Source organism: Falco rusticolus, chromosome 9, assembly GCF_015220075.1.
Source record: "Falco rusticolus isolate bFalRus1 chromosome 9, bFalRus1.pri, whole genome shotgun sequence".
NCBI lineage: Eukaryota > Metazoa > Chordata > Aves > Falconiformes > Falconidae > Falco > Falco rusticolus.
The window spans coordinates 50,847,440-50,870,959 of record NC_051195.1 but is presented as its reverse complement, the minus strand read 5'-3'; the positions used below and the strand labels follow the sequence as shown (position 1 = coordinate 50,870,959).

General features: G+C 39.4%; 1 protein-coding gene across 6 annotated transcripts in view; it reads left to right on the top strand.

The window, feature by feature from the left end:
• Nucleotides 1-23,520, top strand: part of DENND1A (DENN domain containing 1A) — a 219,133-nt gene that overhangs the window by 176,378 nt on the left and 19,235 nt on the right. For 2 of the 6 annotated variants that reach the window (XM_037400409.1, XM_037400407.1), the window contains exons 19-20: nt 655-786; nt 22,700-22,788. In XM_037400409.1, coding sequence (XP_037256306.1) covers nt 655-786; nt 22,700-22,788 — 221 coding nt within the window. Of the gene's footprint in view, nt 1-564; nt 787-18,118; nt 18,179-22,699; nt 22,793-23,520 lie in introns of those variants that run through there. The other 4 variants (XM_037400408.1, XM_037400405.1, XM_037400406.1 and 1 more) reach the window with 3 other exon arrangements.

Sequence of the window (23,520 nt, the reverse complement as noted above, 5' to 3'; positions counted from 1 at the left end):
TAGAGGGAGGCTACAAGGAAGCTAGAGAGGGACTTTTTACAAGGGCATGTAGTGATAGGAAGCGGGGATGGCTTTAAATTGAAAGTGGGTAGGTTTAGATTAGATGTTAGGAAGAGATTCTTCACTGTGAGGATGGCGAGGCGCTGGCCCAGGCTGCCCAGAGCAGCTGTGGGTGCCCCATCCCTGGCAGTGCTCCAGGCCAGGTTGGACGGGGCTGGGAGCAACCTGGGCTGGTGGGGAGGGGTCCCTGCCCCTGGCAGGGGCGTGGCTAGGTGATCTTTAAGGTCCCTTCCAGCCCAAAGCATTCTATGATTCTATGAATTCGTTCCTGGGATAGAAATTTTGAGCCATGGGGTTTTTTCTCCCTGTGTATTTCCTGGCTTTTGCATGTTTAAGTCAAACATTTTATTGAACATGTCTGTTCACATGCAACATTGGTGTCAGGAGGAGAGAGTGGTTGTATACAAGCTCTGATGAACAAAGTGCAACAAAATGTTTTATTCTAATGATGTTTTCTTTTCTTTACTTTGGTGTTTTTTTCCCCCCTAACATGAAAATTGTTAGTCAGCATTATCCTCTAGTGTCTCCTTTGTGTCCCTTACCCTTAATCAAGAATGTTCCTGGCCATGCTATTCACCTTTTCCTACCATACAGGACATTGCTGAGAATGGGTGTTCTGCAACACCAGAGGAATCTCTACCAAGGACAGCACCTTCACCACTGGTTGAGAAGAAGGACCCTAAATTACGAGAAGACAGAAGACCAATCACAGTACATTTTGGTCAGGTATGTTTTAATGTTAGGTTTCTTTAAATTGTGTGACTCAGCAAAAATAGCTCAGAGAAAGATCACAATAATGAACATGCCAATTGTGTTTGGGTGCTGGGGGTTTTTTTGGTAGCTGAATTATGTTATTACAGATTTATATCTGTTGTATCTGTTTAAATGGGATTCTAAACCCTGCTTTTTCTGGATGTTACTGATTCCTTTTTGTTCATACAGTGGTTTTGAGAAAAACAAATTCTAAGTGAATGGGGTGGAAGCATAATTATTATAGCAATTCTATGAACTATTTTGCTGTTCTTTTAACATGCAAAGTGCTATAGCCCTCAGGACGGAGGATGTGTAATGTAAAATATCCTCTGTTATCTAGCCAGATCATTAATGTCAATATGGAACATCCAACTATTAAAGCATTTTAACATTCTCTGAAAATTAAATGCAATGAACTAAGATGGAAAAATCAAGTAATAGCTTATTAGTGTACTCTGTATTTCAGTATTGACAACTGAGCTATACGCATTAGTTATTCTTACAATGTTTCTTTTGATATGTCTGCAAAAGAGTGAGTTTGGTTGTGTTTTTTAAGAGCTAGTCAATTAGCAAATGCTGTAGTTGCTGTGATTTTCATGGAAAAGCATACAGTATGTATTATCAGTTTGCCAGTGTTTCCCTATTAAATGTAGCCTGACACGAAAAAGAACATGATTTGTGTTCACAGTTCTCTTTTCTTTCTCTGTATCTTTTTTTACAGTATTATGATCAGAAAACAGATGAATATCTGGTTTCTTCTCTGGAAACATAGTGTAATTTAAAAATACCTGTAAAATATTGGGAATTGTAGAATGTGAAGCGAACCAGATTTTTAGAGAAGTATCTATTAATAGAAACTAGTCAGTATAGCTGCATTGACTGTTTAGGTATTATGTAGGGCTACAGGAGATGTAATCATTGCTCAGAGCAACGTTGTCTGTATCGTTTTAGAATTAGATTTATTTCTTTCAGAACTTTCACCAATGTGCTAAATGTAAGTTCTTGGAGACTTTTTTTTAAAACAGATTCTCTTGCAATTAATTATTTGTGGTAGTGATTTATTTTTCACTTTCTGTGCCAATACAGTCGGGAGGAACTGGGGCTACTGGAGTAATGTAGCCATCTAGCTCTAGCAGGAAAATGTTACATTTCATTTCAAGCAGTAAGAAATCCAGATAATATGATAATCTACTTTCAGTTTTTTCCTTTAGATTTTTATGAAGGATGGATGGTTCAAACATTTTGGTAGATTAAGGAATGTATATAATTGAGTGGAAAGTGCAAATTTCAATTCATGAGGTTTTTTAACGGTCACTTTCAAATTTTTTAATGATCACTTTCTCTGTGTCAAAAGAAACACACATCAGCTGTAGTGAACCACTGGCTGTGGTGAAAGGCTCACATGCTAAATGCTTATTACTGTCATTACATTACAAATGTTGGGTTTCCAAAAAATGATCTAACTTAGCAGTTGTAGGGCTGTCTCACTTACAGCCTTTGTCCTTTCATGGGTCTTTTTTTCTGATAGCCCCATGCCGAAATGAAAATTAAATCATACTTTCATTCAAAAGGAAAAGGTGTTCAGATTTATGAAATATAAACTAAGGCTTTGGGGAGGAAAAAATCAACGTTTACTGTTTATATGGGAGATGGCTTCTAAACTAGTGATTAAAGGGAGAGATTTTAGTGTCACTTTTAACTCTGTCTAGAATACAGTAGGTGGGAACAATTAAAAAGCCACAAGAACTCTGAAATAAGGGCTGTTTGTGCATTCACAGCTCTTATAAACTGAAGAGGATGAAAGAGGCTTTTTTCTCATTGTCACTTGCTTTCTATGTCTCCTAGTATTATGCTAGTGTATATGGCAAAGGCAGACTTTTTTAAAATGCATGCATGCGGATTAGGGTCAAGCCCTGTGTATCAGTAATGCAGTAAGCCTCGTCCATACCACTGCAGTGAGAGAGCCTACCAACAGCAGCGAGATGCTTTAATTGAGACATGCTGTCAAAGTGACAAACACATTTGCATACAGTCTATTTATTTTCGTTGGAAAGGTCTGCAGTCTGCTGTTGGTTGAACATTCTTAATCAGCTCGCTGTAAGTGAGCCGGCAGCTAGCTGTCCTATGCTAGGTGCTTCTCTTCATTACATGACAGATTAGCTAAAGGGGGATGGGCTAGCAAGCCAGCAGCAACCTTTAATTTTAACTCGTTATCTCTCACCCTATAGTGAGGTAGTTTCTGGCTTTTCCAAATACAGTTGTGTATCTGCGGTTGTTGGTTACAAAAAAATATCCGTAAAATATCTTGAAATGTCTTTGAATTTGTAGCACCTCGGCTGATTGTTTTCAGAAATTTAGCAGCAATTATCTAACTGTGTGAGATTCTGTAGTGGTGTAGCTCATTTTGGTGAGTGGTTATCAGGCATTGTTTGAGAGGGTTGTTTATTATGGGATTGTTCTAGCAGCGGTTTCTGTCATATGAAGACATTGTGGGAAAGCTCTGCTTCATTGCAGAAAGGATTTTAGCCAGACAACCTAGGGCGATGCAGTAAAGATTTAAGCAAAGTGTTCTTAGTAAGACTACGTGAGAAGACCAAAGTGGAAGGGTGTGACCACAGCTATTTCTCCAGTTTGACTTTGCATGCTTTTTGGCTTACTCGGGGTGTACCTTTAACGTTGACCCTCAGATCAACCAAATACAAGGAACTATCGTTATGGACTCTGAGGCAATTCAGCTGTACTCAACAAGTAGCAAGAGCAATATAGGCAACTGAAGTTTAATGAGTGGGGAGAAGAGGGAACAATTTTCAAGCCAAGAAAAAGATTCAGTTTGATAGTATGAAGTACTGAAGAATACTCTCTGTTTTGGGGAAAAGTAAGGTTAATTATAGTAGAAGATACAATGCTACAGAGAACACCCTTTCTGAATGTGTTGTTATTGCTTGTGTTCTTCTGGCTTTTTGTCTTTAAACCTCATCAAAACTTAATTAAATCATCAGAACACATGCTGCATGTTCAGCTACTGGCATCCACTGTCATAGCTGTCCTTGGGATCCCTCCCAGTGGTGCCAAGTGAGGCAGGCAAGCACTGTGAGCCCACTAACAGTTGAACAGGGCAGAGTGGGACAGCTAATACAGGTGACCTGACTCGGGTGTTTGTGGCCTTTGCTTTCATGTATACACTCCCATTTTTAGGTAGGATGCACATGTTTATCTTTGTCATCTTTTAGCCATTTGGAAAATAAACACTTCAGTGTGTCACTGTGGCTATCTTGGACGCATTCCTTGTCTGAGCAAGCAGCTATTAGGGGCTTCTTTTGCAGGACCCACAGCCTCACACGTTGAGGTTGGTTGTGATACTGGATGTGTTTGGTTTGGGTTGGTGGTTTTGTGGGGTGGAGGATGTTGTTTGGTTGTTGCTTTGGTTTTTTTGTTGTTGGTTTGGGGTTTTTTTTAATTATGTTCATTTTCACCTAATGGCTGCAGAATTTCTAGTTCGTTTGATTGTTCATAAGTCCTATAATTTTATGTTCAAAATAAGGGAGAACAAGTGTCTGAATACAGACCTCAGATTCTGAGTTTGCATTACCAGTGCTTGAGTTATGTTACTGCTAGAAATTTCAGCCTCCGTCACTGAACTGGTGGTGGTGGCAAGCTACAGTGGTAAGGATGCGGCACAGAGCATAATGTTAAGCAGCCTTAGATCTTTTCCATTTTGTGATTTTTCATTAACTGATTGATCTGTATTGCAGTTCAATTTTGTTTGGCTTCAGAAATATGTTGTTTGAAAAGTTCTTACTATCTCTACACCCTAAACAAACAGGACAATTAAGAGTTGCCTTTATGCCACCACCCAAAAAAAAAAAAAACCAACAAAAAGAAACCTCCAAAAATAAAATTAAAAAACCAAACAAGACTTTTTTTCTTTTCTTTCTTCAAGATTGAACTATCCTGATAAGGTATTTGGGGGGGGGGTTGATTTTTTTGAAGTTTTTTTGAGACAGAAGTCTCAAATACCTCATTCAAGTATCCAGGTAAGTGATATTGGTACATGTTATGTATGTTATAGCTAAAAATCAAAGAGTCTGGGAAATGCAGGCATCCAGGCATCTCCTTAATGATGGTGATTGTATAGCTGTTTCAAGTAATACAAGCAGCTCTCCAAAATACCTTGCTGGGGTTTTAATGAGCAGCAGGCTTTCTCAGTTCTCTTATATGTATTTATTTTTGTGTTATCTAAAGCAAAAGAAACAAAACAGTACAGGAACCCCTTATAATGTATGAATTGATGACTTTGCTAAGGGAGAAGGGTAGATTAATATCTGAATGTGATATTTTAGAAGCCTTTTCCCTCCAGAAGACAGTGCTTAACAATTAGGCCACTAGTACACCAGCTGTGGCTATGATAAACACCTACCGTGGCTGTGTACCACAGCCACAGCAGAAATGCTGTATGATTTTTAAGGGTTTGGGACTTTGCTTAGGTGAGCAGAGGCATTGTCAGGTCCCTTTAACTACTGCAGTTGTGTGTCCTGGGTGTTTTCATACAGCTCCCTTGGAACCTGTGCCGTTTTATGGTCTGCGATAGTGGTCAGATGGAGCACTTGACGTCTGGCAGAGTTGCAGCCCTCTTCTTGAGAAGTAAAGGGAGCACTTTATTTTCCAAAAGTATACTTGTTTTTAACAAGTCTTTCCCCTAATGAAGCTTCTGCTTCTATCCACACTGCTTCCCACCCCTCCACCCCTAATCAAGCCTTCATGCCGTTCCTCTGGAACGTTGCAGACTGCCTCTACAAGAGCCTCCTTGTTCATACAGGATCATTACCTCTGGCCAGCCTTCCCAGCAGTCTTTGAGAGGTGGTGCAAGCACACGAGAGAGTGAGCCTAGAATCTTTAAAAACTAATCTGTACTTGGGAACGTTCTCTCACTGAAGCTTTCACACAGTCAGTACTATTGTAGTAGCACTATTCTAGTACAACTTAAACAACAAATTATAAGCTGCCCGAAACATCATTTTTGGGGAAAGGTTATCGTTTCATTAGAAGCAAGTTCTGCTGGCCATTCCATTCAGCTTTCTAATTGTTTCTGTTATGATTAGAATGTCTTTTGTCAGCTTAGGTGTGTTAATGTTTCTGTGGGTTATTTTTATTTACCAGCAAATAGAATATTTTATTCCATTTATGTACCAAAAGGTAAAGCTTAAGAAAATACAAAAGACTCTACCAAGTGTATCTTTACTTAAGAGAGTCAATCATACCCTATTCTTGATGCAAACTAGAGAGAATTAGTATTCTGGGGGCTAGTGTAAATAACTGAAACAAATGGAAAATATACTCATACTAAAGCAGCTTACCTGTCTGTGAAAAGACTTGTCCTGTCCAAGTTCTCTTTCCAGCTGATTCTTAAGTGCTGTTAAACTTTCGCAGGCCATAAAATGGAAATTACCATCCTATTTGCTGTTTTGATAATTTGCTGTAAATGAATGTGTTCATTTTTTCCATTCCTGATCTGCGTTTAGACATGCAGAACAAACAACTCTACTTGGTAGGGCAGGTTTCTTCTTCAGGAAGATTGAACAGCATTAAGAGGTCAGGGGGAAGATGGCAAGAAAACCAACCAGCTACATTCCAGAAACGCAAAACTGGATCGCTGAGGCCAGAGGCAGCAGAGGGAGGGATTATCTCCAGGGTTAAAAAGATGAAGTTGGGAAAGGAGGAAGGCTCCTTTGCCGAATCCTGTGACTCCCTTCACACCCAGGTGCATCAGAACAATAGCAGATTCCCCTGGATCACAGCAGGCATTGTGTGGCACTGAGGTTGAAACCAAAGGGGAAAGGGGAAAACAAGTTCATTTTCTAGTATTCCTGCAACTCAATGCTACGGCTGCAAAGCCAGCCTCCTTTTCTTGCCACTCTGAACTGTTCTGACAATAGAGGTACCTTCATTAAGAAAATGAGCTTCCATTCCAATCTTCCCCACTGATGAGCCACATGGAATTTCCTCCTTCTCTCCACTTGATTCTTTATGGATTTAGCGAAAGTGTAAGCCTAGTTCTTTAAAATTATTTTGTCTCCAGAAAGCATATTTTCTAATCTCATGTCTTCTCACTCCTTTCTTTGACTTTTCCTTTCAAAAAGGAATTCACCGTTGCTCAGTAAAAGTCTCCTTGCAAGAAAGGCAAGAAGCCCAGAAGCACTTGTCCACCTAATATCTACTTGAGACTAATCAAATGTCCCATCAGGTTTTTAGGGGACAGTGTTCTTAAACAGGGGAACAGAAACAATGTCAACAGACAAGTAAATAATTCATTTGATTGAAATTCTGCTTTGTGGTGTGCAAGATCTGCAGAAATGGCAATCCATGGGATAGTAGTTATCTAACTAAAAGGCTTGCACTCTTGTCATGCGTGTAAATATTTGACAAGTGAGACCTGGTGCTCCCTTTAGGAAGATGTACACCACCTGCAGAGCATAGCCAAAGGTTATGCCTCTCGTGCACTCACTTGCCAGTATTTTCTAATGAACAAGCAGACAGCTATGTCTTCTTCAGCTACTACAGTGATGTAGTATGTATGTAGCTATGTAGGAATTTGTGCTTTGCAGTAAGATGATGTGGCTCTGGTCCTGCATCCAGCAGATGTGTTCATCCACAAAAAAGCATATTCTGGACTGTGTCTTTTAGTGTTTTCCAACTGTCTTGGCATTTCAAGTGCTTCTTAAATAGGGATGTTCGGAATAAATTTGCTGCCCTGGGTGCATGAAAGTCAGATGCCATAACGCTTGGATATATGAAGAAAATACTGAGGTTGAGCCGACCTCCTAGGGCTCTGTGACAAGCAATAGCAGCTGTAACATGTCTGCAGAATTTCCTTGTTAGTCCTGTTACGTTGAGGAACCCATAAATATCTTGTAGAGAGTATCTTGGTCCATCACTGCTGGCATGTGGAGGAAGAATTGAGCTTTATAAATAAAACATGCATATAAAATAAATACATCAGTACATGCAAGGCTAACCAAATCACCTAGATTGACAACTTGAGAAAAGCTCAGAGGGTCTTATGGATGACTTGCTTAGTCTATCAATGTAGATCAGCATCCAGAAGCTTCTTATGTATTACTTATGAAGTTGATACGTGCAGTAAGGCCAGAACAGTCTGAGTTGACCTCTGGGCCCCTGGATTAAACTAGAAGATTAAAGGGAGAGAGAATGTGAAACATCTGATTCTTCTAACTGCTAACCCCACTGTGAGTGCTTGTTTGGCCAGGCATTTTTTGGATTTGCCAGTCAGAGCTAGACTGATTAATACCAAGTAAACGGTTGTGGAGTGCCATGCTACAGATAGAGGGGCCATGTACTTTTGTGTTTGTGCGGAGGAGTATCCCCATGATTATGCAGAATTCCTCGGTGAATGATGAAGCTGAGGGAAGCATATAGTCATTGCTGTTCATAAAACTCCTTAAATTAAATGAGAGACCATATCCTTTCTTTTTTTCTTTTTTCCCTCTGTACAAGTATTCTGCTTGCTAGAGAGGAATGGCTGTTAAAAGATAATAAGGCATATGTCCACTTTCCAGCCTTTTAAATCTTGTGGGTTGCATGATCTCCTTGATTTGAATTCCAGTATCAGGCCCACAGAAAGCCCGATGTAAAGCTGACAAAGTGACCAGTTAAAAAAGAAAACACACACAAAATAGTGTGGCTTTTTTCTTTATATTTAATATTGCATTGCTGGATTTTCCAGCGTTTTAAATGAAAAATATATGTAGTTAGTTCCATGTTGACAATGTCCTTGAGGATTTGACAGTGAGATTTTCCAGCAGTTGCTCTTCGTTAGAATCCTGGTGGTGTTTAATAAGGCAGCCAAACTGCTGGCACCTTCGGTTCTTGTTTGTTCTCCGAGGGCTTGGGGCTGCTGCAGTAAGCACATCGACCAGGGCTGATCATTACAAGGGCGTACGCCACCATGAATAAAAATGTCACACGTTTTCCCATCTCACAGCGGTACAAAATGTCAGTCCTGTCAAACAGACATTGCAGGTAGCAGTGAGCAGTCAGTACAAATTGGGAAGCCGAATATTCCCCCAGCTTTCTGATATTCTTCATCTGAAGCAGAAGAAAAACAGTTGTTAACCTATTAGCTGTGATTTTAAACTCTGCTGAGATAGTAGATGGATAGACTTTAACACATGGGGATAAATATATTCCTGGGGTCTGGGATTTTTTGCAACGTGTCTTTCCATGCGTGTATGTTGAGAAATAGAATGAAAACAAGCCACTGCAAAATATACCTCCTTTTGGTAGGAGTCCTTTGGAAATTAGAACATCATCTCAATGAGATTCTCTCTGAAAGCCTCCTCTGAAAAAAGCCAAACCAAAACTTCCTTGCTGTTTTGCTAGTAATCTAGAAAGGGCATGGTTCAATGAGTTAAGGGACTTTTCTTTCATGGTCCTTTCATCATGTGGTAACGTAACAGACAAGCACGATTTTATTCTCTTTCTGTACAAATGAAAGATATGCTTTCAGGCTAAGGTGTATTATGCAATGGAGAGTCCATAGGATATGTTGTTTTCTGGGTGTTAGACATGCCTTAGTACCATGAACCTGTGTGTTTACTGAGTTACCCATCTAGGATTGAGGCATGGATATTGTGAATGCAGGATTCTGCTGTTACTGCAGGGTCCACAAAAAATCCAGTGCAAAAGGTTAGGTGCAAAAGAGGTGACAAAATGTCAAAGAAAAAACCAAAAATGGTACTAAGTTACCAGTGGTTGCTCTAAGGACAAGGAGGGCAGGTTAGATGAGCTGCAGTGGTTTATGTAAAAGTGAGTATCTCAAATTTACTTGAAGTCCATTCTGTAAGTGAAAATTTCTTTGGTTTTTCTCTGATACTTTCTCAGACCAAAAACAATGGTGCATGCATTTAGGCTAGTGAATCATTGCAAATTGCCCTCTTACCCAAACGGCATTGATTGCTGAAGCCAATTGCAAAAGGAAGGCTCAGCAAGGAGCACTTAAGTGAAAGCGCTCCAGACAGAGCGGAGCAGTTAAAGCAGCACTGAGGCAGTGCCAGCCTGCTCCTGGCTGACGTGGCTGCCTGGCTGCGGTGGGATTCTGAGTCATCCAAGGCCTCACTACATATAAACAAAACAGGAAACAAAACGTGTGAGGCACTTCTGAACCAGAACTGCTCTAGATTGAATTAAATATTTTGTGTTCTGTAGGCCTCTGTTTCCTGCGGGAAGAGATACCTACTACACAGAGCTTAACGTACAGGGGTTTTCAAACTGTGGTCTGCAGGCACCTGGGATCCGTGCCAGGGAAATAAGAGGCTGTAGACAGTCATCTCCTTTGGAAAATGTCAAGAGTCTTCAAACTGCAAAGTATTCTATAATATCAGTTTAATAGTTAGGGGAGGTGGGTTTTTTTACAGTGTTTTAGAAGAACTGAATGCACATGTAGATGAAGGAGGTCAGGGTTTATTTTCAACTGCACAGCAGATAAAAAATGAGATAGAAGAACTAAGTGGTTACAATCTCCAATAGTATTGGTATAGTCTTTTGTGGGTTTTGTACTGCTTGTTTGCATAGTATATGAATTTTCCTGTCACTGGAGTTAGGAAGTAATCGGAATTCTTGACAGGTCTTTAAACCATAGATACCATTACAAGCTACCCACTACTACATAATATCCTCCCATCAACATCATGTAAGAACACATGCTGCTTTGGGGCTTGGCCCGAGTATGTCTGTCTGCTCAACACTTACTGCACACATAGAAAAATATATCCATCTAATTCTCAATATTCTTCCTTTTTTCTGTAATTACAGACAAAAGAAACAAACTATCATTAAATTCTACAGCCAAGGGGTTTATTATTTAAGTTATGTGTTTTTAGAATAGTATCGGTTATAAAGAATAATAAGCCATAGTAGTGCAACCTATGGTTTTAGGATTTTCTGTCCCTGGCACCCTTCCATATCAAGCAAGTGATAAGACACAGCCAAGAGGCCTATTTGCTTCATCCTGGTGGAACCTTTTAACTTGGCAAGATATACATGATCCTGACATCATGCTCTTGATTTCCTTCTTGGTTTTAGGAGAGATCTACATCTGGTTAGTACTGTGTAAGTCCTAGATGTAAAGCAAACTGTGGTATGTTGTACATTATAATATGTAATATTTGTAAAAGTTAGCTATTCTGGGATTGTGGGCACAGTAGGAGATTAATAAACAGACATGATCAGGGCTGCCAAATGAGGATGAGTTATCAGTGCCCTGGGTCTAGATGCACTGTAAAAATTTTTGTACCCTTGATTAGGAAGGACACAGTTTGTCTCAGCCAGGAGAGAGAGGAAGCAAGGGCAGACTTTCAAAAAAACCCTTTCTTCCCCTGTAGTAAAAAGTGCGTTTCCTCTTAGTGGCTTTGGGATGGAACTGTGCGTCTTTGGCAGTATCCCATGACACCAGATATGACTCAGATGCTTGCAATAAAGATCCTTATTCGGTATTAGGGAAAACAGGACCTTGTAGGCACCTACCTTTCATTTCCTCCTCTTACTGTCTACCTCTCTGTTGTGTGATGGAAGATTCCTGGTAAGAAAGGTAAGAAGATAGTCCTTGTTTTTTTCCATTAAACTAATCAGAGTGTTTAATTGTGGCATTCTCTGCCCCTTTTGTAAATTCTTGGCAGAGCTATAGCCATTGCTACGTTTTTGCCAGATTCATTCTACCTTCCCAATCTACAAATATGGCTTGAAGAATGAGGCGTCCCTTAAAACTTGAAAATTATTTTTATCACAGGACCCAGCAGATTTCTGTTGAAGTATTTCAGAGTGTAAATTAAAAATATATGCTGTAAAGCATACACTGTTCTTGTCATCCCAGTTTGTGAGCTGTACATATGGGAGTATGTAAAAAGTAGTGTGTGTGCTGTGCAGGGATCTGGATGGATAATAAAACAGCTGCCTCATAGATTCCGTCTGCTTTCTGTACTGAATCTTTTTAGGTACCATACATTTTCCAGTGTTGTTATTTTCTCCCCAGGTTTTTTGGTTTTGTTTTGCTTTGGTTGTTTTTTTAGTTTGTTTTGGTTTTTTTTTATTATTGGGTGTTCAGTTGAGGTCCAGCATGTTCTTCCAAAGTCAGCAGTTCAGATCTTTTGCAGCATCATGTGTTTGAGCATGGGTACATTCAGGACAGTGCATCTCTCTCCTTTGTCTAATTGTCTTTAAGACACACTAGCAGTTTTTAAACCAGTCCTCAATTTCTGAAGGAAGTAAGATATTCATATGGAAAGCTTTGTTTTGGAAATGTATTAGAAACACGTCTCACTACTTTTTGAGCAAGAGAAACACTTCTTTCTGTAAGTACTGGCAAACCAGTTTCCACCTACTTGTGTTTCCTTTCTGCATTTTTCTAGTTGCACTTGTTGCTGCACATGAAGTAGCGCCTCTAATTTATTCATAAAGGCTCTGTTTTGAATGCCACTTTTTTAAAAAAAATCTCAACAAACGTCCACAATTAATTTGAGATAATGTGCTTTTTGTAATGTTTTCTGTAGTATAAAAAACCCAAATAACTGTATTGTGCAATTTCCTTGGATGCATAATAGCTACTTTGAGATGTGGGATATATAATTTTTAAATAGTATTTCTACAGTGTAAAAGTGAATGTAAGATGTTTTTTTCTTTCTCCAGCATCTCATAGCTTAAAATCACTTGCCTGATAATTAGTGAAACAGTGCCAGATCTGCAGTCATAAAATTGGCTTTCTGCACATTTTCTGTCTTGCTGCTTAGAAATATTTAGAACAAGACAATTAAAAAAATATCTAGAGTAAAAAGGTATGGTGATAAACAGCTACTGGTAAGAAAGTGCTAATTTAGACATTTCTTCCCTTCATAGAAAAAACTATGGCATATACATTTAGGAACACACCTAGAATAGCAATTTAGCAGCTTTTAGCAATGTAGCCATGTGCTGGTTTGTACCCGTTCATCCTTACAGCACAGGAAATTAAGTTGATATTCCAACACAGCTTCCCCTACTGACCTTTTAGAAACAATGTGTTTTGCTGCATTAACAAATTAACTTCAAATCAAGAGCTTTACCAGCAAATACGGTCTTCATATAGTTTGAATATACTGGCTTATCCCATTCTGGTGACAGATACTAACAGCAACATTAAAAATGAAGCTGTGGTAAAGGGCAAATAACTGCTATCTCCTGGTGGGCTTCCACATCAGTTACTTCTCGCTGCCCTTTGCCTGTTCTTTTCTGTGCTTCACATCACTGATTTAAGCCATACTATTTCCCTATCCATATTTAATGGAGAGAACATGCTGCTGTGAATATGTAGTTTTGTCTTATTGTTCTATTTGGATCTCTTTAGGGTTCAGGAATGTAGTATGTGGTGCAATACATACAAGACCTCAACCTTCTTTCTGATAGCACTTCAGTGGATAAGATAAATTTGAATCTGAGTGTTGGATTTGATTGTGTTACAAGTACTGAAGTCACAATCTGAGAGTGAAGTTAACACAATACCTATTTAAAAGCCCAAGAGACACAAAAGTTTCTACACTTTTAATCTTTTCCCAAAGCAGCATTTGTATGTGTCTTTATTGTGGAAACAGATAGAATTATTTTTTGATCAGAGATGAAAGCTTAATCATATGTGATATTTAAATCTCAGCTGGAAAAAAAAATAATCCAGTGACAGGATAAGGATATGAAAATATTAGCTCCTGCAAAGGGATAGTTTATTGTTACTGCGTAGATCTGCCTGTAACCATCACCCAAAGAAAACTGCCTCTGTTTGATCACTGGCATCAGGAATTGTCTGATAGAGAGGCCCTTTGTGTACAAATGCCACCTGTGTGTCCTGCTTTACCAGACCCCTTTCTTCACTCCAGTTTTTGTAGTTACCTCCACCACAGTGTGTGGTTTAGTATTAACCTCGTCCCCCTTAGGTCTGGGCTGTGGGACCAGTTGGTTTCCTTCAGCTTGGTGCATGGCTATGAAGAACCTGTCTTAGTCCAGCTCTTAGGAGGATTCTGTGACTTCTGCCACTGCCTGCACTACTCTGGGAGCAGATGTAGTGTATGCATGCACTGCTCCTAGATCTAAGCATCCTTGAAAATGAAACTTCAGCATTTGTCTTCCTGCTTGTTCAGAAAGCACTGTTGGGATCTCATTTTAGGAGGGTATTTGGCTGGGTTATAACTCCTCTTCCTCATTAGACCTGCCCCCACCTCCCCACTCCCTGGTTTGTCATAGTATTCCATGCACTACTCTGTGTGCTGACCTGCATATAAACAGAACCCTAATGTACCTCTGGTATGTACACCAAATAACTGCTTCTAGATTTTGCATCAGGAGCATGTCATATATCTGTGAAACTTCTCTTTTCAGATTGTTTTTATGTGGTAGTTTGCTTATTTGCCTGGAAGTCCCATGTTCTTCTCATCCGAGTTTGCATATCGGCTTGAAACTCCTGGCTTATACATAAATATTATAGGGTCTTTTTTTATTTTCACTTACATGGATCTAAGATGATACTTGCACAAAATGTGCCCTAGCATGTGCTTGTTCTGTCCTTGGACAAACTAAAGCATTTGTCTGAAATCTTTCTGTGATTTAGGGAAAGAAAAAAAACTTCTTCCTTTTCCTGCCTGCCTGCCTTCCTTTTCCAGCTAACTGAAATCTGCATTGCAGAACCTTGACCAAAAATGAGCTGATTGAAACTTGTGGGAGTGTATCAATGCTGCTTCTTGTATAGACTCACCTTGTGTATTACATGTCTTGTCCAGTACCTTGTCATGTGCAGAGAAAAGTGCCAGCTGCTCTGGAGGAGAAACAAGAAACTTCTCAGTAGATAGATGCAGAATTTTAACTGCTGTCTGAATAAAGCTTCTCAAGACGCTGATGCAACAGATGACAGTGAAAAAGCAGCTATCCATCCTTGCTTTCACTGACATATCTTGTAGTAAGGTCATGATATGAATGATTGTTTGTTTGTTTGTTTTTTAAGGTAGGTACATATATGGACTTAACAGTAAATTGTGGCTGGACCTAATTCCACATGGGATTCCAGATGTCAATCTATGTGGCATTCATTTGTCATGTGATAACTTCAGTGAGAGATGAGCAAAGTTCAGTAAATGAAAAGGTAGATTTAGAAGAGCAGCAAGATGGATCAATGCTGATACCAATACAAAGCTTAGTAAAAAGGAGGAAAATGCTGGGAAGAAATGAGTGGAGATATGACATAACACTTGAGCTTATGGTCTTAGATTGTGTTTTAAAAAATCTATCTGAATCACAAATAATTAAGTAAATAAATGTTTTAAAAAAAATCTGTGCCACATCACCAAGCTCAAATAAAATGGAAGCTGAGGTAACTTCAGTAAGTGTGGATAACTCACGCATATATAACATAAACCTTGAGAAATTCTGTCTTAGTGTATTCCTTGGTCTTGAAGTTGAGTAATTCAATGAGAATCACAGTTTATATTAAAGAGGAGAGTTTTTGACCCTCTTAAAATGGGAGAAAAATTGAAAGCAGCACAGGCTTATGCTTATCACTCAGAGACCAGAAAGAAAAAAAAAAAAAAGTATATATAGTTTTGAGTTCTAGACAAGATCATGATATTTTAAGGTCTGACTTGTAATTGTTGGTCAATTAGGACTAACAGGAGTAAAAGATCAGTGCTGCTTGTGGTTTGGCCACAGGCAAGGAGTATGCAATGACATAGTAGTTGTCCTCCACATTGTACCAGAACATCTAATGCTTTTGCTCTTTTCTGTACTCTGGCTTGTGTATGGATATTTTTCAGTTCACATTAGTAAGTCAGCTGAAAAGGATACCAATACTGGTGACTTCTAACACAAAGCGTAGATTTCAGTTACCCCCAAATATTTAAAACTCTATTTTATTGTCATGGTCTAGTCAAACAGTGATGTGGCAGATAATTAACAAATCCTGTCACACATTTTCTGAGAAAATAGTTTTTCTCTATGGAGTACTTGGGTGGCCAAGTACAGTTCAGTTTTACTCCTTGCAGTGACTATAATCAATGTATTGACCATCTCGCTGGGAGGTAATCCTCAGCCACTGTGTTGTCTGTCTGTCTTGCTCTCTGAGGGGCATGCCTTTGTCACACATTTTGCAGAAGCTTTAGTAATCCTGCCACTGGTTCATCAGCTAATACTGCTGATGCTACGGTTGTGCAGCGTTTCCTCAAAAATCATCCTGGCTTTTGCTATAGAAAGGAAAAAGTGATTCGCAAAATCCAGGACAACACTGCTAGCCGTGGCTTTAGGAAAATACTTAAATTTCCCACCTAATTAACCTACTTGAGAATTTTCTAATGTAGGAGTGTTCACAATTTCTAGGTAAGTAAAAGAGGAAAAATAACAAAGGGAAATATATATGAAGAAGGCATAAAAAATTTGAAAAAAGAAATGAGTAATAATTGTGTCTTGTTTTTCTGCTTCATCAAATACTTTGCCGAAGTTGCTAGGTAGTGATTGAATGTCTTTTAAGTAACTGGAAAAGTATAAAGTTTGGATTTTTCGGTTGTTCCATTATGCTTCTGAAACATAATGGAAAATAAGTATGCTATGTTACATGACAGAAGTTAAATATATTGTAAGATTGTGCTCTGAGCCTGAGCAGGGAAGATGGGAAGATACACGGCAGCATAACTCAGCTTCCCGGACTGAAGTGATAATGTAAGGTACAGAGGAGAAACAGGACAGTGGGGCTAACAGCAGCCACCTCAGCTCGCCACTCTGTCATTTCTCTCTTTGTTCTCTTTGTTTTCATACTCGCTTTCTTGGAAAATACAGAGGGAAGCTATCAGATGGAATAATTCTGGCCTCAGCTCTCCATCCCAAGTGTTCTGGTTTGTTTTTTTTTTCCTCACCCACCCCAAAAAGTTGAGCCAAGTACATATGTGCGGTCTGGCGCTCCTTTATTGACAACTCAAGGAAGGAGAAATGAACCAATGGATGCAAATGGGAAATTTGAAAAAAAAGTCTGAAGAGGTACAAGAGGAGAATGAATATAGTGTGAAGAAGGGGCGGCTGGACTTGTGCTATTGCACAGTGTGAGGGTAGCTGAGAGGGAATGTCTGTCATTCTAGAATAAAGGCTACACTAATAAGTTAAGAACGGCTGAGACACAAATCTGGAATCTTTTCTGGAGAGAAATACAGTAATCTGCATAAGCTTTCTTTTTCTGTCTGAAGAAGCTGACTCCCACTGCCAGTTCCTGTGCCTTTTCGCTGTGGCTGGCAGGTGTTTGTGGAAGGCACCGTGGGCAGCGATGCAGTCGTTGTCTGGTCGAGCGGGCGTTCAAAGTCATTCACATGTGCTCGTCACGGAGGGCTCTGCTCGTCTCTTGAGGTGCTAATACGTGTACACAAGCTGCCACAGAAAGGGCATTAACTGTGATCTTGTTCTCAGCACCGAAGTTGTACTTTAGGATGGTTTTACTTGCAACCTCATTCATTTCAGTGGATTCCTTGTCTAACAGACTATACCTTAAGATGCCGTCTGTGTGAGGAGAGTCATGCTGCTGGCTCAGCCAAAAGCAGCTGGGGTGGAATAGCTCCAGTGCTGTTAAAAAGCAATGAGTTGGCCCGCTGCTAATTTAAAAAAATGAGACACCAAAATAAGCATCTTAATGCACTGTTCCATCTTCAGCATGTTGGTCACGGAGCTTTTAGTTTTCTTTACAATGACACTTTGCTCTAGGCATTTAAACCTTGGTCCAGTACAGTATCTAAACATGTGCCCATCTTTAAGTGTATGAAGAGTTTTTTCCCGTGCTCTTAAATGTCTTTGGTTTAAGGCCTTTACTGTAAGTTTTCACAAGCACTAAAATCACTCTTGAGATTTTAGTGAAAGCTTTTTTGAATGTCCTGCTTTGCGGGATTCCTTCAGTTTGCATAAATCTTGTCCAGAACACTTAGACCTAGAGGTCCAAGAATTTGTCTTGAGCATCTTTGTTGTCCCAATAAGTTTTGGGTGATCTGGTCTGGAGGGCTGATCCTGCTACCTTTGCTTTAACATAAGCAATGTTAAGCCTACAGCAGCAGGCACATACTGGTATCTTTCCTGTTGTGGCACTTTGTAGATCATGAGATTTGTCGCTGTTTTGGGGGGGTGGAAAGCATTTTGTGAGGTGAGTATGAAGTTAAGGTAAATCACATGTTATCATCCACTTATACTGCTTTTGCCACAAAATCAGAAGTGTTTTCATGTAGGTGACTTTAATTTAGTTTCCACTTTGATACAGCAGCAAAGACTCCGTCCGCCCCGGCCACCGCCTCCAAAGATACAGCGTTCATCTAGGCCTGTGAGTAGTTGGTAGTTTTGTTTCACTGCCACAGCTTAACACTGCCTGAATTACGCTCTTGGTAGCATTACTAAACCTTGGTAGTTTGGATTGTCAAACTCTGCAAAAAAGCAATGTGTGAATTATGCTCCTAAACACCCTTCTTCTCTGCTGCGGCACAGCCCTGGGACCTGCATTTATCCTGCTTTTCTTTGACGAGTTCTCAGCTTTCAGTCAGTTCTGCAGGTAACTGATGCTGCTGTTGCAACGTTTGTTTTCACTTTTGCAGTGATTAATTCTTAAACAGAAAGTCTTGCTAGGCTGGCATAAGTTTTTAGCCAGTGAGCTTTTGAAGACTTGCACTAAACTCAAATATGAAAGGAAGCAGAAGTCTGAAAAGGAAGTATTTCTCTGCAAGTTATGCTTTAAATTAATTTGAGACGCTTAATTTTTCTCCATGGAATAGATGAGTTTATACACATGAAGGCGGCAAAGTCTATATTTGGGCAGTAGAACATTAGTACAACATTATGGATGGTATACATATATATTTTAATTTAAAATGCAAGCTGGGACTTTACGTAATTACGTAGTATAAAAAATGTGGGCACAGCAGGCTGGCCAGGGGCAGTGACTCTTCCACAGAAGAACAGCACAGAAATCATTCTCGGGCAATACCTGTACTGTATTAGGCAGTGATACCTTATCTTGGCAGTTTTTCAGTCAAAACATGAACTGTAGGAAATTGTTACATATTAAATATGACAGATGGCTTTAAAATTGGAGACTGTGCAGGATCTGCACCAGTGATAATTTTTTTTAAATTTATTTATTTTTTTAGTAGTAGCTGTTTAGAAGGGGTGTTGTTTTTCTCGACAGCATTGGAAGGTACTTATTTATTCAGGACTTTTGCTTTATGAATATAATTTCCCCCAAAAGGTAAATACATCTTCCTCCTTGCTTCCTTATACATGTACATGCATAAGAAAGAGAGAAATGCAAGTTTTCAAATCTAATCTTGCTAAAACTTGTTAAAAATACGTTTCAGATGAGCAGGCAGCTGGGTAACAAGTGCACTTGGGTGTGTGTTAACTTTTGATCTTTGGTGCATGTTCCTATGTTATGTTTCAATAGCATGTCTCTTTTCCTCCCTCTTCCTAACTCTGGGTGTTTAGCTTAACAGTCATTTTTATGGATTCTTGCTTTGGAGATTTGTGTTTTCTGTGTTTAAAAGGTAGCATTGAGTATGCTTGTGTGTGTTCTCTTAAATGTAATGCATATGGGAGACCCTCCCAGACATGTTACACTAGGCACAGACGTTCGTGGTGCTGTGGGGTTCCCGTCGTGCTTCACAGCCCTCTTGGGTTGTGTGCAGCAGGTGTATGAGGGCACCTGGCGATTCCTCTGAACAAAAGTTGCTGTACAGTATTGCTCAGATTGAGTAATGTATTACATCAAAGTCTTGCTAAGAGTGTTTAATCTCTCAGCTGTGGTGCATTAACAGTCCTCACTATAATGTGTTTGTGTCAACTGTCTTTGCTCCCAATGTGATTGATAAGAGGTTGGAACTGTAAGAGTAAAAGCTCCTGTTGCATTCATCTAGCTGTGTCAATAAGTGGAACAGAAATGCTTCATTCATCAAGAGGAAATTCAAGATAAATGTAAATGATTGTAATCACTCCCAAAAATATGCTTGTACCAAATATACATAAATTTGTTGTTGTTCAGAACTGTTATTTGGCTTTTAATAGTTGAAACACATTTTTGTGTGTGTAAATAATACTTTATGCAGGCTGCTTTTTCCCTCTCTTAGTCTTGGCATATATACAGAGGTAGGTATCAGCAAGTAATTTATCCCAGTCTTTTACAGCAAGCACTGAAAGAGGAGACCAGGTCCCTCTGCTCTTCCGACCAAATCTACATAATACCAGAATTCCTGAGAAATACTTACTGTTTCCAGGATAAATCTGTTACGAAGAGGAATCCATGGGTGCTAGTCCTTGCAGCGAGTCATTGCTAATAATAAAAAGAAAAACACAGACCAAATAAAGGTTAAGGAAGCAGAAAAGATATATTCTTTACATTCTGCTGTTTTGGAAATGAGTTGTGGTGGTATTATGAAAGAGAGAGGGTTGTTGCTAATAATTAATAGAGATCTGTTTGGATTAATAGTGGCTGTTTGGAAACTTCCTGCAATTAGAAAAAGTTAAAATATAATAATTACACATAAAGTTGATGGGGACAGTAATAAGCACATTTAACCCTTCTGTACTGGATGTTTACCTTTTTTTCTTTCGGCTGTGTGCTCATCTAATTGGATTTCTTTCATACTTTTGCATTTGATAAGCATTTAACCTTGCCTATTTGGCTACATAAGGCTCAAAATCCAGCAAGGAATTGGCTTGATTCCTGGCTTTTCCCTGCAGTCCCCCATGAACAATGCTCTAAATCCTACTTAGCATGTCACCCTGCACTTTACTGGTCTGGTGGCCCCCTGAAGCCATCCAAAACTCTCATCTCTCTCCCTCATCACCATCAGTCCCCCAGGGTACCACCCAAAAGGTGAAAGTGTTCCCAGCATGATGACAAGCCAGCTTTACACATCATCTTCCAGCTCAGATTTAATTAAACAGGTTTCTTTCTTCCTCTCTTTTTCTCTTTCTCATTCTCGCTCTCTTCTCCCCCCAGTTCCTCTTGCTTCTCTCCCCCCTCTCTTGCATGCACTTGCTCTCTCTTGGTCTCTCTCTCTCTCTGTTTTATCAACCCTAATGAAGCAGTATTCTTCATCGATCCTGCTGATTGCCAGCCCATTCCTTTTGTTTGTTGGCACCGAGCCATTCAGCCGCACTCTGACAGCTCAGCTCGTCTAATTAGCTCTGTTGTTCTTTTCCCCATGTTTCACCACGTTGCAAGTTCAGTTGAAGTTGCCACAAACTTAATCCTTACATTCCTGCCATAAATTCACATTCTTAAGCCGTCTTTATTGTAGAGAGGAGAAGCCTTGTATGGGGACTGATCTTCAAGACCTTAACATCTGACCTTTTTATAAGCTGTTTTTCCTAAGAAATAGTGGCAATACAGCTCCAGATTTCTTTATCATATCTGCTGTACATCATTTCCTTTGAAATGAAAATACAATACAATAATCCCGCCACTGTCTTCTGCATACTGTTGTGTAGTGCAGAAACACTACATGCAAATTTTCCTGGCAAGAAAATTTTATGTTTATATGGCTGGGGTGGGGGAAGCCAGGAAGCGCCCCCCTCCCCAAATAATAAACAAATCCAAAATACCCAACAAAAACCTGCAGAGGTGGGGGAAAATCTGCACCTATTCTAGCATTGTGAACAAATTCATTAGCCATCCAAAGAGTGCTCAGACTGTAGGCTGCTGACAGCTTCCTTCATATTGTGACTAGCACCAGAGCCCAAGCGCAGGGAGGTCAGAAGCTGAGCTGTGTTCCGAACTTTGAGAGCCGTGGGGATTTCTGTTGAAACTAGCACTCAGCTAAACCAACAAACCAGAGTGTTTCAGGTAAGGTAGTACCTTCCTGACAAAAAATGGAAGCTTGTTTCTACAGCCTGACCCTGATGCTGCGAATGCTCATTCCCACAATTAACTCCAAGGGCTAAGTTCATCAGCAGGATTACGTGCTGCTATAGGTAGGCACATGCATAAACTTTGCCTATATAGTGATCACAAGTGCTTATTCCTTTCCTGGAAGTAAAGCTTGTTTGCTTGTAGAGTTAAGTAAATTAAGCTTGATTTCTGAAAGTGATAGATAGGTTATTTAAGATTGGATTGGCAGCAACGTCATCAAAAAGCTTTGAATTTTATTACAGACAACAAAAGATAAACTAATGTAACACTAGAGGTGATGATGATAATCTGTCTGGCAAGGGTTTCTGTTCAACTGCTGAAAGGAAGCAAACTTTTAATGAAAAATGAACTCTGTTTTTCATGTTCTAACATTTATTCTAAGTACAAATGTTTCAGTGCTCCCTTACACAGAAGTCTTCACTTGAGAAGTTGGGTTCCTATGAAAAAGTGGACAAAAGGATCATGATTTCAGGGCTGAACTCCACTTTCCAATATAATGTACAGCACCACACAGGATTTTCCAGTTTTACTCTATCAAGTGAACTGTATAAGAGGAAGCTCACATTTAGGGAATCTTTTGTCAGATACTTAGCCTGTAGCAAAAAGAACAGTGGATCAAAGTTTTGTTGCTTTGCTAATAGCTAACAGTGACAAGCATATATGTTACATTTGCTATTCAAAAAATAGGGGTTGGGGGGGTTATGGGGGTTGTCCTTAAATAATTTGTGGGTCCCTGTAGTTTATATTCATCTTTTCTATTCATTTGTATATCTATATCCATTTGTAGCATTGATGTGGCACAACAAATAAAGACGTTGAAAGGCAATTCTGAACAGAAGATACCTTTAAGATTGCAGTAGTTATGCCTATTTTGTATTTATGTCTGTAGTTTGATCAACTTGAAATATTTGACGAAATGTTTTTTCTGTGTGTATGTAATAGGTTCGCCCACCAAGACCTCACATTGTTAAGAGACCCAAGAGCAATATTGCTGTGGAAGGACGAAGGACTTCAGTTTCTAGTCCAGAACAGTAAGTGCATTGCTGCTCTGCTTCTCTCTAGTTGCATCAACAAACAGTGCATCCAGAGCTGGAACTGGGCAAAGGAGAAATAAAAATACTAGAGATCAAAGTAATTTTTAACTAACAAAAAATTCATTTTTTAATTATTGGAACATTTTAGAGGAAGTGTGAAAAAGCAAGAAACCAAAGTTTACTTATTTGGAAAATTCTGGTTTGCCAAGTGAGGCATAATCTGATCAGCCTGTTTAGTGAAAGTTTTCACATTTCGGAGGTTTGTTGATTTCTTTGGGTTTTTTTTGTTTTGAACTATGCTTTAAATGAAATTGTTAGCCACATCCCTGCAAATCCACTGTTCTTGCTAGGCTTTACCTGGAAGATAGGGAATTGTTTGTTTTATAGTGGTGGCAGTAAGGCTTGTGTCTCATGCTTGAGAGTCCTATTAACAGAAGGTCTGTAATGAGCTCTATAGCGAAGGCTTGTAGAGCTTAACTGTCTTGCACAGTACTAGCAAATTTATCATCTCTTTGGATTTGACTATGAAGTAAACAAGGGTGATGCTCCAGATAAGTTGTACTGTTGTAGCCTACTGCTCGTGTATAAAATATGTTGGTTTCCAACATCTGTCAGGTTCATATGAACAGAATAGTCTGTTTCAGGTAGTTCCATGGATGTTGCATATTAAAGTATTTTTTAGAAAGAAAGACAATACTGTGTATTGTTGCAGATATTCTTAACATGTTG